General features: G+C 57.9%; 1 protein-coding gene across 1 annotated transcript; it reads left to right on the plus strand.

Moving 5' to 3' along the window:
* Positions 1-123: 123 nt before the first annotated feature.
* BATF (basic leucine zipper ATF-like transcription factor) lies at positions 124-16399 on the plus strand. The gene is made up of 3 exons (XM_080595579.1): positions 124-11152; positions 12794-12898; positions 15773-16399. Exons 1-3 carry the CDS (start codon positions 11087-11089, stop codon positions 15980-15982), a joined length of 381 nt encoding a protein of 126 aa, XP_080451705.1. The 5' UTR covers positions 124-11086; the 3' UTR covers positions 15983-16399.
* The last annotated feature ends 319 nt before the right edge of the window (positions 16400-16718 follow it).

Consider the following 16718-nt stretch of genomic DNA (forward strand, 5'->3'; position numbering starts at 1 on the left):
TTTGTCTGGGCCAGGCCGTGGTGGGCTCTGACTGGAGCTTGGCATCGTGGCAGCAGCTGCTGGGTTTCTGGCTGTGCTGCGTGTCCTCTGGCTGACCAGGACTGGGAAGATGGTTCCAGGACCGTCTTGGTGCCTCTCTGTGTTAGTAGAGGAGTTCATCCTGGGGAAGCTGAGAGCCTTGGAGGTGGCTCTGAGTGTTGTCAATCAGGAAGCTGCACCTAACAGGGCAGGCAGGGCACGACTCGCTGGCTGAAAGCACGGAGGTGTGAGACACGGGAGGTCACCTTGCCTTTTCCTTCTGGATTCAGCAGGAGTGCAGCAGCTTGAACTCCTCGGAAGGAAGACAAAAGGTAGGGGAGCTGTTGCAATGTCACGGTGGTGGTGATCCCTTTCATGGAAGGAGGTATAAGACCACTGGGCCTCCTCTGGGTCCCAGCCCTGCCCCTGACTGATGTTCTGGGAAAGGCGACCCCTGCCCTGGGCATCAGCCAGTGCCAGGCACAGGGATGTGCAGGTTCAGAAGATACTCAGCTGGGCAGTGTTGAGGTGCTAGGACTAAAGGGGTTGCTGGGATTGCAAGGACATCCCCATGTGTATAACCAAGCCCTGTCCCTACACTGGTGCGTTTCTGAGCCTTACATCCACAGGCAGCGGGAAGGTACCTCAGTGTGGGGTAGGCAGGCCCCGTCTCACACAAGGGACACCGCTGGGCTGTGGTGTCTCACATGTCTCATGGGGCAGTGGTGAACCCAGTCATCTCCCAGCCTGGTGTCATACCCAGTGCGGATGAAGTGACTTTGATGCGAACTGTGAGTGAAAGAAGCTTTCAGCATCTGGTACAGATGCACATTCCAGCCAGTAACACTGACGTGGTGGTGGGGACAGGATGAGTTTGCCCTAAATGTGGTAATAGCATGGGAGGAGGTCTTCCCTGAGCATGGCTGCTTCTCAAATGCGTGTTTATCTCTGCAGGCTCCTCTTCTACCCCCTAGCCTCCAGTGATATATTACATTGGTCTTCTGCCTGTCCCACACTGTCTTCCTGGATTTCCCCTCCCTTTCTATAACTTCTGTCTTTGGGACCTCCCAGAATGCTGCCAGCTGCCTTATTTAGTGTGAAATATGTTGGATCTGTCACAGCCAAATTATTGCCATGGGAGGATTTGTTGGCAGAGGTGTGCTAGAGGGCTGTGCAGGGAAGGGATCTGAAACAAAGCTGGTGAAGAAAAGCAGTGTGGGGCCTGGCTCCCGCCGCCTGCTGTGCAGCCCTCGGCAGCCGGACAGCTTTCCTTCCCTGCTTCCTGCTGCCCTGCCGTGGTGGCTCCGACCTGACCCACTTCTTGCTGCTGTCTGGAGCCAGTCTGGATAATTCTGAGGAATGTGACGCTTCTCATCGAGCTCTGCCGAAAGGATGCAGAGCACTTCCTGGGCCTGCTTCTCTCTTTGGGACTTTATTTCCCTCTGCAGAGTGTACAAGGTAAGGAATTTCCAGACCCCTGCAAGTATCAGTTTCCTCTTTGCTGGTCAGTGGGACATCGGATGGTCCAGCCACAGGCATCTCATGCTTTTTGCTCTCCTGGACAGCCCGTGTGCTCATCCTCACGTGGAGACCTGCCGTGACACTCACCCACCCGCCACACACCTTCAGCAGCCCTGGCAGCACCATGGGTGCAGGCAATGGCCCTCCTCTGGCAAACAGCTACGCTGCAGTAAAACTTCCTGCTATGAAAACAGCTGGCTTCAAAGAGAAATGTAAGATGCCCTTTGAAACCAAGCACACTGAAAGCAGCCAGCAAAGGCAGCAGCAGCGTAGTGGTGGATCCTGGAGCTGGCGGTGGGGCTCTGGATGCTGCTGACAGCTCGGCCATGCCAGGGGGCACAGGGAGAAGCCACCCCCCTCAGAGGGGCTGTGGAGGCTGCCGACAGCTAAGGGACTGAATGGAGTCAAAGAAATTTGGGCAGAATCCCTGTCACACCACAAGGAGGTGAGAGGAGTGGCTGCTGCACGTGGCTCTGCAGTCCTGCATCAGCTCTTTGGGGGCACGGCTTGAATTATTTATGTTTTTTCTTGTCACCTTTCCCTCATTAGGAACAGAGACCACCAGGGATGCACATGCAGCCCCATCTGTGACTGCACCTCGGAGGAGCCCAGCACTCTCACCAGTGGCTCCGTACCAGCGTGGTGCTCCTGAACCCAAGGCAAAACGGTGGCGATGTCCTCCCACCTGTGTCCCACGGCGCTCTTCGCACAAAGGCCGATGATGTGGGACTTACTTAGAAAACACAAAGGCCACGTCTCAAAGGCCACCCATCCACCCACTTGCAGGGCGGATGGCACCCAGGGCCCTGAGCCAGCGCTGCCAGAGGCCATGGGCCTCCCTCCTGGTGGCCTCTCGGGCGCTGCCACCAGCAGGAGGAGCTGCACGGCCACAGCGCCGCACACCTCCTGCTCCTGGGGGGCCTCGGCCAGGCTGCGAGTGGGCCCACCTTGCCCAGTGCAAGCAGGAGCTGTCCCCAGGGCCCGACCCCAGATTTTGTCTGAAGCCCAGGTGGATGAGCCCGACCACGTTTCCTGCCTCCGTCTCCCTGGTGCCCCACGGCAAAGCCTCTCTCGCCTCTTCCCCCTGCCCAAAGGGGAAGGTGAGTGCTGCTCTGACCCAGCGCATCAGGCCTGAGGCAGTGCTGGGGTGATGGGCTGGGGGTCGGTGTGAGTGCTTCGCACCGTCTGCCTGCCTCCCTTCTTCTCCTGGGCAGCAGAACCCCAGTTTCCCCAGTATTGCAAGCCCACCAGCTCCTCACCCCTCCCTCTTGCAACCATCCCAGGACAGTCGAGCAGTCCAAAGCTTGCTCATGGCTCCCTCCCCTTCCTCCTCCTCTCGCCCTCTCCCCATCCCCTGCCCTGGCACCCGTGCCTGCAGGGCTCTCTCCCACCAAGGGCAACCGCCCCACCAGTGCCCCTTGGGCAGAGCGGGCTCGCAGGCCATTACTTTGCAGTTTTTGATAGCATTGCTCTCATCCTGTGTTTGAAAAACTCACCTCCTCTGCCCATCTTGGCAGGACCTGAGGGTCCGTGACATGCGGTACATGTTATCAGCTGACCTTTGCCAGTGACCTGCCACTCTCGTTTCATTATGAGCCAAGGCCAGCAGGTATTCACTTATCTTTCTCTCTATTGGCTCTTCTATTCATCTTGCTGGAAAACAACCCCTGAAAATCCCCAGCCTTGATATTTACCAAGAGCCACGGAAACTGCTTTCATGATCAGGGGTGGCAGCGTGCTCTGCGTGGCACCAGCGCAGCCCATGGCTGGCACCAGGGCCAGCAGTCGGGAAAGGCTCAAGTGCCACCAGGATGGCTGCAGAGCAATGAGAAAACCCTCCTGCTTCTTCCCCAGGCCTGGAAATACTGCCTGGCTCTCCACTGCCTCTGGGCGTTTGTTTGTTTCTCCGTCTCTGGCTTCTCCAGGAGCAAGGGGACAGTCCCAGCCCCGCGAGAGGGAGCACCCATGATGTACCAGCCAGGTGCTGCTTCCAGAAGCCTGCGTGGCTCGAAGCAAAAGCACACTTTGTGTCTGTGTGACAGCGAGGTTTCGCTGCCGCCTGTCACGTCTCAGATGAAGCTTCAGGAACGGATCCTTTGCCAGTAACCACCACCTTGCGCTGATGTTATCTAGTTTCTGCAGAATGAACTTGCTGAGTTGTCATCTGTGGCGCTGTCAGGGGAAGTCCTGACTCCTGACGCTGCAGTTCCTGTGGCTGCTCCGCCAGCACCCCAATTCCAGCAGCACCTCCCAGGCCAGGCAGATCCGCTGGAAATCTGCTGGAGCAGGTGAGGCCAGGGGCAGTGAGGCTTTGGCGCAGGCCCGTGGGCTCCCAGAGCTGGTGGAGCCTCTGGGCAGGCTAACGCCAGCTGCCTGGTTGCTGCCGACATCTCGCTGTGAGGTGCTGTTGAATGCTGTAGGCCAGCGAGCTTGTGCAGGAGCGAGTCTGTGGGCATCAGCGGGTGCCTCGCAGTGTGTGGATGATGGGTCCTGCAACACAGGCAAGCCCTGTGGGTGCCAGGCAGAGTCACTGACATGATTACGTGGTCACCTACAGAGTGAGGCATCCCTCTTCTTCGGTGAAGGCCTTCCCTGTTACCGAAGTGACCCAAAGCGTGCATCACTTCTAGCCCACAGCTGTTGCACGTGTCTGAATGAGCCAAGGTGCCAAGTTCTGCAGCAGTGAGGTGGGTTAAATGTGGCTTCAAGCCACACTGCCAGCTCGCCGGCTGATGTGCACGGGGCTTTAGGAGCAGCACTGGGTACTACCATGCTGGGCCTGGCCACCTGGGATGCACCACGGGCACATCTCTCTGCCCAAAGGCCTCCACGTGCTGGGGCTGCTCCGTGGCTGGGAACTGGTGGCTTGTAGCTCAGTGAGAGAATGAAAGGATGCCAGGCTGTGCTCCAAATTCAGTGGATGCCCACCCAGCTGCACGGCAGTGGGGAAAGAGGAAAGGTACCTCAAGATGGGATGGAAGAGCACATCTGCCATTTTATAATGCTAGTGTAGATGGCTGTGGGACACCTCGCCTCGGGTGCTGTGTTTGCTTCTGGTTGCCCTGCTGTGAAAACGGGAGACCTCCAAAGATGGGTGCTGACCTAAATCAGGGGTGTAGGGAAATTTCCCTATGCGGAGACTAAAAGTCCCAGCAGTTTAGAGTGGAAACTAGTGAAATGCCGTGTGATAGAGATGTACAGAGCAATGCCTGGCTTAGAGATAAGTCTGTTCCTCTGTTCACCCCCTCACAAGATGTTCAAAGAAATGGAAAGACAACTCATTTCAAGCTGGCAAACTGACACGCTTCTTACAGAGCAACGAACTGCTTTGCACAGGTGGACAAGGTGCCTGCCGGCCAGCCATTGCAGAGGGCTCACGAAGGATAACGTGCTTGTGGAAAACAAGGATGCCCACAGCTCAGGTCAAAGGCTTTGACTAAAAAAAATTGGAAAATGGCATGGCTCTTGGAATGGCATGGCTTTGAGATTCAGGGGGTTCTGCATTTTCCTGTCCCCTCTTTGAGGCCACAATTGGGGTTGTTGGGGGCATCAAGGGCCCCTCGTGCCAGGGACTCATGACACCACTGCAGGCAGGGCTGAGGCTGCGGCCCCACTCCCTTGTCCCACCTCCCAGGCACTGCTGGGGACGAGGCCCTGAGAAATGGGGGCAGAAAGGGAGAAGTGGCGTATCCGGCCCCTAAGCCAAAAGCAAAGCAGCTGCTGTTGGGACGGGAGCAGGCTATGAGCAGTTGTGCCATTTCATCAGCCTCTGCTGAGAGGGGTGGCTTGAGTCTATCTGCAGGGACATGCCCTAGGGAAGCTGAGCCCAGTCCTTGGGAGGGCTGGACATATCTTATGGTGACGGGTGGCGCTGACGAACGCTTTTCTCCAAATAGAGTCATGCAGCAGCCAAGTAATACACTCAAGAGCCATGCATTAATTTGGGAGATGAGCCATGCATTCACCCCTCTGCCCCCACACCACGGGGCATGGCAGCAGCAGACACCCCTTAGGTTGCAGCCATCCCACGGGAGCAAAGCATTGGCTATTTGGTCTCTGTGGCTGGACGTGCTGTAGCACCAGCACAGGTCCAAGTTGAGGTCCTGCTGCCACGGCGGTGGGGAAGGCCTGCTGGCCTCGCGTGGCCTGGAAACGCACGAAGGAAGCTGGGGCTGCGGCCCCCTGCCAGCACCGGTAAGCGTGCCCATGGGTGGATCAGCCATTCTGGTTAAACGGGTCACTGCCCTTCCTCTTTGGGCCTTCCCCATCATCGCCAAACGAGACTGCCACCGAGATGAGTCAAACCGTCAGACAACATCTGCGGCCCCGCGCACGCCGCGTCCATGCGCTTGGATAGTTCTGCCGGTGGGCTCGGCCCCGCGCGGCGGAAGCAGAGAAGCCCTGCTCTACCAGCGGCGTCTGCACGTGAGGCCTTTCGGAGCCCCCAGGGCACGCTCATCTAGCCAGGCTGGGCAGTCAGGCCCGTTCCTGGCCAGAAATGGACCAGGGCCTGTGAAGGAGGCCACGGGAGAATGTTCAGCCTTGTTTTGTCAGCACTCTGCCAGGGTTTGGGATCTGCAGACCTGGAGAGTCAGGTACGCGTACACCTGAGCTTGCTCCTGAGCAAGTCCTTGCCAGGAACTGATTAGAGGTTGCTCAATTAATTACCCAACCCGATGGTATGTACAGGATGGCAGACTGTGGCTGACCCCCTCAGCAGCCTGGGGCAAACACCAATTATCTGTATCTTGAGCCTGAGGCTCTGCCAGCGGCGTTCCCCTCTCCACTAGGGAACACATTTGGAGTTTTCTTTCTATGGTTTGCTCCTTTTGACACACAGACAGTGACACACCAGAAGAGTACTAATGACATTTAAAAAAATAATAATCATGAAAGTGGCATAGATGAGTACTGAGGAGCTAGAAGTTGCCAGAAATGGCTTTGCCTGGGCAACCTAGTGTCAGATATCTTGCACATACGATCACCTCCTGCTTTTTGCCTTGGATGGCCACCTCTTCATCACCCAGGCTGGACCGCAGCCGGAGGGAACGAAGAGCTGGCCCACTGGGCTGCCTCCTTTCTTACCAGGGCTGGGAAGCTGCTACCAGGCAAGAAAGCAAGGGCCTGCGGAAAGAAAGAAGGTTTCCTGGGCAGGCCCTTAGTGCCTCCCTGGAGAGCCGCGTCTGCCTCAGAGTAACTCGGTGAGCTGCACAAGCAAGTCTTTCACAGGAGCAGCCACTTGTTCCTCATTTGCCAGGTCTGGGTTACAGAAGAGCTAAAAGGTTGCACCTGCAGTCGCAGACATTGGGAGCTGGGGGTTGGTTAAATGAATTACTGTATAAAGCCCAAAACACTGAAGAATTAGATTCTAGTTGGTTAAAACTGTGTGTCTAAAATTAAAGAGTACTAATGACCTAAATCCCTCTTTGTCTTGTGTTTCACAGTGGTGAAGCAGGGATAGCTCTACCCCCTCACCTGGAAAGGTGGCTGAGAAAACAACTTCATTCACAGTGCTGAGGCACTCAGATGCTGGAGTGATGGACCCTAGAAGGGGTCTGCGGAGAAAGCGAAAAGCAGGATGCTGAAGCAGGATCTGACCACAGGACAGTGATAAAGGTAATGTAGCAATGCCAGGGAAGGAACCTTTGTGGATCATGCAGTTGTGGAGCCCAGCATGATATAAAAAGCCCCGGGGATGGAGAGAAGCTTTCCTGCCAGCTGCGGAAGCCTCCCATGGTGCAGAGAGGACCAATGTGTGCTACCAGAAGGGGATATAGCAGGATCTTGTCTGCTAGAAGAGCAAGGACTTCATTCAACACCACCATTCGCTCCTCATCTCTTATCAGTACTGTATCCCACACAAGAGTCTTTGAGCTCGTATGGGGAATGATATGCAAATTGCTGCGATTGTCCAAATATTGTGAGAAAGTATTTGCATAAAATGTTACACACGAAGCAGAAGCAACCTCGGTGGTTTACAGGAGGCTGAAGTTGACAGCTTCTTTAGGCTGGATTTTTAAATAGCACTATTCACTAAATGTTCATGCAAAAAAGGTGAGTGAGAGGGACGAGGTGAGATGCAGTTTGAACGCTGCTGCTGAAGCCTGCAGCAGGTGGGAGGGCTGGAGCGGTAGGTTTATGGGGAAGCTGCAGCTGCAGCTTTCTCTCCTGTGTGCACAGGCAGGATGCAGGGACTGGCTGCAGTTAAGGGCTGATTCTGCTCTCTTACCAGCTTTATTATTATTATTTTTAATAGGTCTCCTTATTTAAACTCTGGAAATGTCTCTCTAGCCCATCGTACAGAGGCAGGATTAAACCTGGACCCTTTCTGACAGAGGTTTGTTCCTTGCTACTTCACGCAAAGGGGACAGAATAACTTTCCTGAACAGCCCTTCCCAACCCTAACCTGTTTCAAACCTCTGACCTGAATCTTCCTCGCTGCTGTTGAAGCCCGGTGTGGCTGCACAGAAAACAGCTGACCACTCTTTCCATTACAACATATCAAAGACGGCTCCTTCCTCCCCCGCCCCCTGCCCGCCCCCAAGACTTCTCTTTTCTAGGCTAAACAGACCCAACGTCTTCACTCCTTCCTCTTAGCACAGGATTTCGGTGTGTTCACCCCTTGTATTGTTTTCCTCTGGGCTTTTCTGCTCCAGGGCTTGGGAGGAGCCGTCGCCCCCTCGCATCCTGCACCCCCAGATGCGATCTGTGACGCTCTGCAACCCCCGGATATTTCCCTGCCATTCTGCTGCCTGGCCGGTTATTCCCCAGTTCTTCTACATACACCTCGTGTCACTTTGCATTTGCATTTGTTCTTGCTGAACTGCACCTTGCTGCTGCCAAACCATTTCTCCGGCATTCGAGGTCGTGCACTCTGGCCTGGCATCGCCTGCACACCCTGAGATCCCTTGGGATCCCTTCGGCAGGGTCCGCTGCTGTTCACAAGGGACCGATGCAGAACTGGGTGGCCCTTCCCTTCCCCTAAACTCCTCTGAGAATTATCCCTGCTCTGTAGATCTGCTGCCACGGCAGTGACCTAACCCTTATAAGCTTTTCCAGTGCTGCTGATAACGATTTCACAGCTGCTGCGATTACGATCAAGAAACCTCAATGATCCCAGAGAGAAAGTCAGGGGATGCTATTCACAGCGTACATTTAGTCGCCTAAATGAGGCTCGGGGATTAGGACTCTGGCTCCTGAGCCGCCCCCACCAGCAGGGCAGAGCCTGGGCTGGGACAGCAGGCTATCAGCTGGGATTTCTCCATCAGCCCCAGGCTGTCCATAAAAGCCCAGCTAAGAGCGGGCTGTGGCACAGCTCCAGACCTTCCTCTTGCGGATCAAACAGGCTTTCCCTGCAGAACAGTCGGGGCCAGCTTTGTGCAGGCTGCCCACCTGGACACCCAGCTTCCCGGGGCCGTGTCCTGCTGACGCTGCCTGCTGTCACCTCTCTGCCGCTGGGACTGCTAGATGCCAGAGGAGGGGATTAAGCTTATTTGCCCAACGATGGAACAAGGACATTTGTCCTCGAGGAAGGAGCTCCCTCCATCCTGCCCTGAGCAACAACAGCTTGTAGAGCCCTTGAGGAGGGCTCGAAGAAGCCGCTGATGCCCGAGCGGTGGTGGCTGGGAGCCGAGGCGGTCCGTGAGGTCTGCTCGGCGCGGGAGGAGCATGGGTTTCCTCGGGACAGCGGGAATCCAACGGTCTGCTTCCTGGAAAGGAAGCGCCGTGTGGGGTTGCAGGGTTCAGAGGAAGTGTAGCGATGCAGCGAGCAGATGGATGGTTCAATGGTTCAGCTGCCAGCCAGCAGCTTGGCAGCCCCGAATTCACTGCCCCGCTCACCCCTCTTCTCACCAGCACCCTACGTTGCCCCGCTCCTGGGCTCTGAGGAGCTCTGGGAGAGGCAGCACGGCAGGGAGCGGGGTCCTGCTGGGCAAGCAAAGCCCACGTTTGCAAGCAGGGGCTGTGCCTCTGCACCGGGGGGGGTGGATCCCAGCATTTCCCTGCAGCACACTGAGAGAAAAATCCTTCGGGGCTGTGAGATGTTCAGGTAATAGGGCCAAGGGTAGTGCATCGGTGCCACAGGGCGTTTCTGAAGCAGGACATGGGCATAGCTAAAGCCGAGCGGTTGTGCCCCTGGAGCTAGGCTAGGTGGCTTCCCCGAACCACTGAGGGTGGTGAGGCACTGGCACAGGCTGCCCACAGCAGCTGCGGCTGCCCCATCCCTGGAGGAGCTCAAGGCCAGGCTGGATGGGGCCTTGGGCAACCTGGTCTGGTGGGAGGTGTCCCTGCCCATGGCAGGGGGTTGGAGCTGGATGGGCTTTAAGGTCCCTCCCAACCCAAACCACTCTGTGCTTCTAAACTGTGGGCTGCTGGGGCTGGAGGCACAGCAGCGGGCTGGGCAGCAGTTTGGGCTGTAGCATTCCTGGTCAGAAAGTGGGAGGAACTCAACTGAAACACCAGTAAGTGGGAACTGGGAATCGCTGCTTTCCGCAGCGGCGAGTTACCGCCGTTACAGACCAGGGGAGAAATAAGGCGCCGTGCCCCAGGCTGAGTGCCCGCAGCGTGTTTCCATCTTCCCATAGTGCTGTCCGCCTTGCGCTGCCTGCTGTGATAGAGGGGGCTAGAGGAGGACAGGAGGGAACCAGACCCGTACACGACAGGCTCGTGGAGTACGGGCATGCTCATACTGAGGTGTGGAGTGAGAATTATGTCTCAGGCTTAGCTGCTGGCCCCACAGGGCCGTTACACTCCTCCCAAAAACGGCCCAAACGTTCTTCCATCCCAAGCCTTTCTTCTTAGGTGGGCCTTGATCACCGCGCACACACAAGCCACTGGTGCCTGCTGAGGGTGCTGGTCTCCTCCTGGGACCTGCTGGGGGTGGTGGGATGGGGCGGGTGGGCTGCAGGATGGGGAAGGCTGCCCAGGGACTTCCCGAAGGGGCCGGGGTGGCGCTGGACCAGCCGGGGCGCACTGTTCCTCCTGCCCCTGGAGTTTCTGGGGCTCCCGGCACCACCTCCTCCGCGCTGCCCTCCTTTGAGGGTCCCACTTTCCCAGCCAGGGCCGGGGCTTTTCTTCCCTTTACATCTCTGCTGTTTGTCTCGGAGAAAACCCATCTCGCTGTTTTTCTACCGCTTGAAGGTGTTTTTCGGGGGTTTTTCAGGCTATTTTGAAGCTCGTTTTTCCCAGATGTGCTTTTTTTTTTCTGCTTTTTTTTTTTTCTTCTTCTTCTTCTTCTGTAACTTTTCTTCTTCGCCTTAAAGTTTCCGGCCACGTGACTTTCAGCTTACATCCCCTAGGTTCTGAGAAACCACAGGAGGCCTGAGACCTAAAGGGAAGGTGCAGAGCTCTGAGCGGAGAGCAGAGAAAGTAGCAGAGCGCGGGGCAGGAGGACAGCGTGCCTCCGGGACGGACTCGCACAGGGAGGCCAGCGAGCATCCCAGGGCAGGCAGAGGAGGACAGGGGACAAAGCAAGGGGGAAAGAGAGAAGCTGGGCACACCGTGAGCATAAAGGAAGCTGAAGAGGCCCTGGGAGCCAGAGACGGGAGCCATGCCCCACAGCTCCGACAGCAGCGACTCCAGCAGCTCCAGCCAGTCTCCCCCTCCCAGCAAGCAGGTAAGCAGGGAGCCTTCCCCAGCTCTCCCCTGCTGGCCTCCAGGGAGGGCAGGTGGCCCTGGGTGGCCGGGAGGAAGTGTACCAGCCGCGGCATCTGCACCGTGAGCTGTGGTGGGGCTTTCTAGGAACGGCGGCAGGGAGAGCGGGATGCGGGGCTGAGCCGGGAGCAGCGCCCGCCGAGCGGAGAGGGAGCCCCGAGAGCTGGGGCTGGGCCAAGGACAAGACGAGGGGGTGCTGGGACCCCTGGGCACCGTGGGCCCTGTGCTGGGTGCTGGGCGGGAGGCGGTGAGCAGGGTGCTGGTGCTCTGGGGAGTCTGGCCTCGCTGGAGCAGGTGGCACTGGGGGACCTGCCTGCTTCCCCCTGCCCCGCACAGCGCTCAGGGACCGGGCAAAGCCCCGCTGCTAACAGAACTTCCATCGCCTTTTCTGGCTCAGCTTTATTATAGCGATCGTTTGCCATCTGCCTAGGGCTGACACCACCAGCACCTACCCAAGACTTTGCTCAGGAATCTCAGGGATGATCAGGGCAGGTGCTTTGGGGCTTGCAGCCCGCGATGGGGATGCCTCCTGGTGGAGAAGGGGATGGAGCACAGAGGCTGCTAAGGGCTAGGGACCGGGCTTGGTGCAGGACTTGGGAGCTGCTGCAGCTGAGGAGCTGGCAGGGCAATGAAGGCAAGGATAAAACGGTTAAGTTCAAAGAAGAGAAAAGATCTTGGGCGGGGTGGAGGGGGGGAGAGGATGTGGACAGACTGATGGGCTGGGAAGATAAATTTTGTGGCTGAGTTTCGTAGTCCTGTGGGGGAGCAGTGATGTGAATGTTAGAGAGTCCACAAAAGAGGCAGTACCATATGAAAATAGAAGATGAAAGAGTCTGTATGACGGTTTTAACTGTCAGAAGGCAGCAGCAGGACCAGATCTGAGCAGAGAAGGGCTGCTGCACGGAGCTCGTGACCTGGCGCCGGGAAACCCAGCTCCCCTCTGCCCGAGGGGCTTGGAAGCGCTGCAGGCATTGCTGCCGAGGGGCTGCAGAAAAGAGCAAGCACAGAGACAGGAGAGCTGGAGCGAAGGAGAGCTGGGGAAAAGGCAAAAGCTTGGAGCCTGCCTAGTTAAACATGCAGTGTCTTAGGGAGCCGCGCCACGCCGTAAGGGTCTGCAAAACCCTTAAAGTAAAGGCTGAGGGAGAAGGGTGATGGAGAGGGGTTGGGACCTGCAGGGATGGAAGGAGGAAAGCACAGGCTGAATCTGGAAAGATGCTTTAGCCAAGAGCTGGAAGGACTGCAGTGCCATATCCCTGCAGGGAGGCGGGGAACAAAAAGGTTTTCTGGGCAAGGAATTCAAATTGTCTCTCTTCTGGAGAGAGGTCCCTCAAGCCACATCCCAGGCCAGTGTCTTCGTTGAAGGGACAGTGGTCATCAAACAGCTGTGCCAGGAAGGTTAGGGGATCAGCTTTGCCCCTCCTGGCATCTGGGATGCCAAGAGCTTCACATGTCCCTGGGGCAGGGCTTTAGCTGGGTGCTAAAGGGATGTGTCCCATGTCCTGTGCTTCAACAATGTTACCTGCTGTGTCCCCTTCCCCTCCTCCTGCCCAGCAGGAGCGGGGAGAGAACGTCGCACTCATTCCCACGCCTCGTGTTTCCCTAGGACTCTTCTGATGACATGAGGAAAGTCCAGAGGAGGGAGAAGAACCGCATAGCTGCCCAGAAGAGCCGCCTGCGGCAGACCCAGAAAGCAGACACACTGCACTTGGTGAGCGCTCCCGTCCTTCCCCGTCCCCGGCGCTGGGGGCTCACACCGGGCACAACGTGCTTTCACCCTGGGGACTTGGAGAAGTGTTCAGCGCGGGCAGGAACAGGGGGGCCAGGGCAGGATGTTGGCGGCAGCGCCGTCGCTGAGAGCACACAGCCCCAGCGTGGGCAGGTTTTCTCCCCCCAGATGCCCGGGCACAGTCCTCCTTCAGCAGGTCCAGAGCGAAATCCTCCCGTTCATCCACCCGATGTCACAGTGACTCGTCCTGTGTCACTGGTACCGTTCCTCCCATCCCCATGGGTGTCCTCTCTGGCAGACACAGGTCTGCTGCCAGGATTCATGCCTGGCAGGTCCTGTCGTCACCACCCGTCAGAAAGGGGGATTGCCGCCGAAGCCCTCAGTTCAGCAGGCGGTTTAGTATCAATAACAAGACTGATCTCTCAGTCTGACATTACCAATTTCCTCTCCAAACCTCTCCCGACTGGCTCAGCCAGAAGCTCTTCAAACATTTGGGCTCACCCGGGCTGGCGCTCACTGCGTTTGTGCTTCATGCCATCACCCACACAGCAATGCCATGGTGCACAGGGACGCCCTTCTGAGACGGTGGCACTTTGTGTCCCTTGGTATGGAGGAAGGTGCAGTGCAGAGCTGAACGGGCATTGCCCCGATCTGTTTTCTGAGGCACCACACCGCGTAGATAAATAAACATTAATCATTTTGTAATATTTAAAATGTCCCTGTGGCAGGACTTGCATCCCTTCCTACATCTGAGCACTGTGCAGTACCTGGGGGCTGTTCCTCTTGCACGGCATGGATTTTCCCTGCTGCGGTTTCACCCCCACTATCCTATTCTCCTCCTGTGGCACCACGGTAACCCTGGTGGCTGTTCCCAGCGTGAAGGATTAGGAGGCTGCATTTCGGGAGGGATGGCCACTTCTTGCTCTGTGTGTGCGCGGGCAGTGTCAGGGCACAGGGCCGGGCGCTTTGCATTTTGCTAGGTGCAATCCCGTGCGTTTTGGGCCGTTGGTGAGCAGGATGCAGAACGTGCAGCCTGCAGTGGGCAGAGACCGTCTGCGTCCCTGCACAGGGCTTGGCTGCCCCTTGAAATGTGACAGTCAGGCTGGTGTTCAGAAAAACATCCTTTGACTTAGCAGTCTTCGTATTCCCCAAATCCCCATTTTCGGGATGGATTCTTGAGAAGTTGGCCCTGAGCTTTCCCCTTACATCGTGCCCTCACTCCATGCTCGCAGGTGGGTTTACAGCTGAGATTTCACTCTTTCCTGAGCAGCTGCTGGTCATGCTAGAGCAGGCACGGCTCTGGGCTGACTGTTAGCAGCGATGGCTCTGGGAGACCGTGCCTGAGAGGGATGGAGGGAGACCCTTTCCTTGGGGCTGGTGCTCTGTCCAAGGCCGTCCTAGAGCTGGATATGGGCTCGTCTTCCCTCAGGAAAATCCTGACTTGCTGTGTACCAATAACTGAGCCACTCTTCTCAGGGCAGACAACAAACCACTTTGTCATGAGCTAAGTGGTGCTCAGATGCCACCAACAGCACAGACTCCTTCCTTCCCCAGGGGCAGGAGGCAGGGACACCACTGCAGAAGCACCGTGGCCTGTGCCTCTCTGGTGCAGTCCTGCCTGGAAGAGCCTGGGCTGTGGCGGTTCTGCAGGAGCCAGCATCTCCACCTGCCCAGGGCTCCCAGCTTGTGTTTTGAGGGGAATGAGTCAGCGGGAGGCTGGGGCTCCTGGCCCCCGGGTGATTCCCGTCAGCTCCCACGTTTGACGTCAGTCATGATTTCCAAAGCGTTTTGTCACGTCCCAGAGATGCTCGTTTGGTGCTGTAGCCACGTTTTACCCTGTGCATAGAGAGCACGAACCTCCAAAAGCCAGCATGACGGTGGAGGGGCAACAGCTTTGCTTTGTCAGGGACCTGGTGCAGCTCTCCAGGGCCTCGGAGCCCTGGGTCCTGCTTTTGGTTGAATTTGTGGAGCCCAACACTGAGTCTTCCCTGTCTCCTTTGGTCCTGCCCGCCCCACGGCTGCCGGTGCCTGGGATGCTCCAGCCTGGAGCCGGCTGCCTCTGGGTAGCGAAGGCTGTGATTTGCTCCTCGAGGCAGGGCCGAGCATCACCATTAGGCCCTTTGTTGTTATCCTCATTAACAGCAGCAATACTTCGGTTCTTCTCAGGCCTCGGTTTCTCTTTTCTTCTGACTCAAGCGTCTCCCCCTCCTCCCCGCCGGGCCGCTGGTTTCCCCGGCTGCTAGCAGGAAGCAGTGAGTCTTTTCTTTCCAGGGCAATGACAGGTTTCCTGTGGCAGGTGGTTTTCTGGTTAAAGACGGCGGTTATTCAGCGCGCCCTCCCCCCGGCCGGGTGGCCCGGGAAGCGGACGACGGCGTGCGTGTGCGTGAGAGGGAGCGAGAAAGCCTGGGCGGGCGCACACCCCAGTCACTTCTCGTAAGCTGGGGCCGGGGAGCACGGCGGGGCCGCCAGCATCGCGCCTGCACCCGCGCCCGCACCCGGCCGGCTGGAGGAGGGGGGTTTGCCCAGCCGCTGCTCAGGGCAGAATTTGCCGGAAACTTGTCATTTTGGAAACTGCTGGGCCGAGAGGTGCGGGTAAGGGACCCCAGCCCTGGCACGGCCACCTCCTCCGCCTGCTCCCGTCCTGCTGGTGGGGTGCTGGTGGGCACCTCCTGCAAGGAGATGGGGGGTCAGGGAGGGCTGCGGCTCGTGATGCTGCCGTGTGTCCTGATGTGGGGCAGCTCCTACAACCCCCACGTACAATATCCGGGTACCACACTGCACCCCAGGGCCTCCCCGCTCCCTCCATCCCCACCCATGCCTGCAGCTGAGGAAGCCCTGCCATTTTTGTCTCCCCAGGAGAGCGAAGACCTGGAGAGGCAGAACGCGGCCCTGCGCCGGGAGATCCGGCAGCTGACGGAGGAGATGAAGCACTTCACCTCGGTGCTGAGCTCCCACGAACCGCTCTGCTCCATCCTGGCGTCGCCCCCGCCGCCGCCCCCAGAGGTGCTTTACGCCACACACTCCTTCCACCAGCCCCACATCAGCTCCCCGCGCTTCCAGCACTGAGCCAGCCGGTGGGGCGGCCAAGAAGCAACCTCGCGGGGCTCGCTTTTCCATCCGGAGAGGGTCAGACAGACAGACGGCCCTTCTCACAGTGTGTACTCTGAGTGACTTTGTCCAAGACTTGTTCCCCGTGCAGAAATGGCAGGGCCACCAGGAGGCATCTTCGGGCAGTTTCCAGCTTGGATCCTGGGAAGAGGAGCGTTCGCAAAAGGGCACCAACCCCTTCCCCGGTGCTTGCTTGGGGTCCCCGCGGGAGCGTGGGCACGGGCAGCCCCCGTGCGAGCGGCTGGCTGCGGCGTGCGGCGGCGGGAGCTCCGGGCAGAGGAACGGAAGCAGGGGCGGAGGGGAACGTTGGGGGCCATAGAGTACCAGGGCAAAACTGGTTTATTTTTGTAAAATAAAGAATGAAAATGCTTCGCGCTTTGTTTTTCAAAACAGGATGAGCCGCTCCAAAGGCCCTGCGTGGCACGGTGGGATCGGGGTGGTGGCAGGGGAGAGCGTGGAGTTCAGGGAACAGCCCCATGTCTGCTGACGTCTCATCCATCTCATTTCCGAGGAGCAGGGGCCTGTGGGGTGGCCTGTGGGCTGCACAAGCAGCGCAGCCGGGAAGGAGCACGGCAGTATGGAGGGGGGCGGTGTCGCTGTGCGGGAGTGGATGGGGAAGCAGGGCCTGGCAGGAGCCCTGCTCCAAGGGGCACACGGCTGCAGCCTGCGCTGTTTCTCCTGCCTTGCCACAGCT

The sequence above is a fragment of the Anser brachyrhynchus genome (assembly GCF_964034855.1).
Source record: "Anser brachyrhynchus genome assembly, chromosome: 5".
NCBI classification, from domain to species: Eukaryota; Metazoa; Chordata; class Aves; order Anseriformes; family Anatidae; genus Anser; species Anser brachyrhynchus.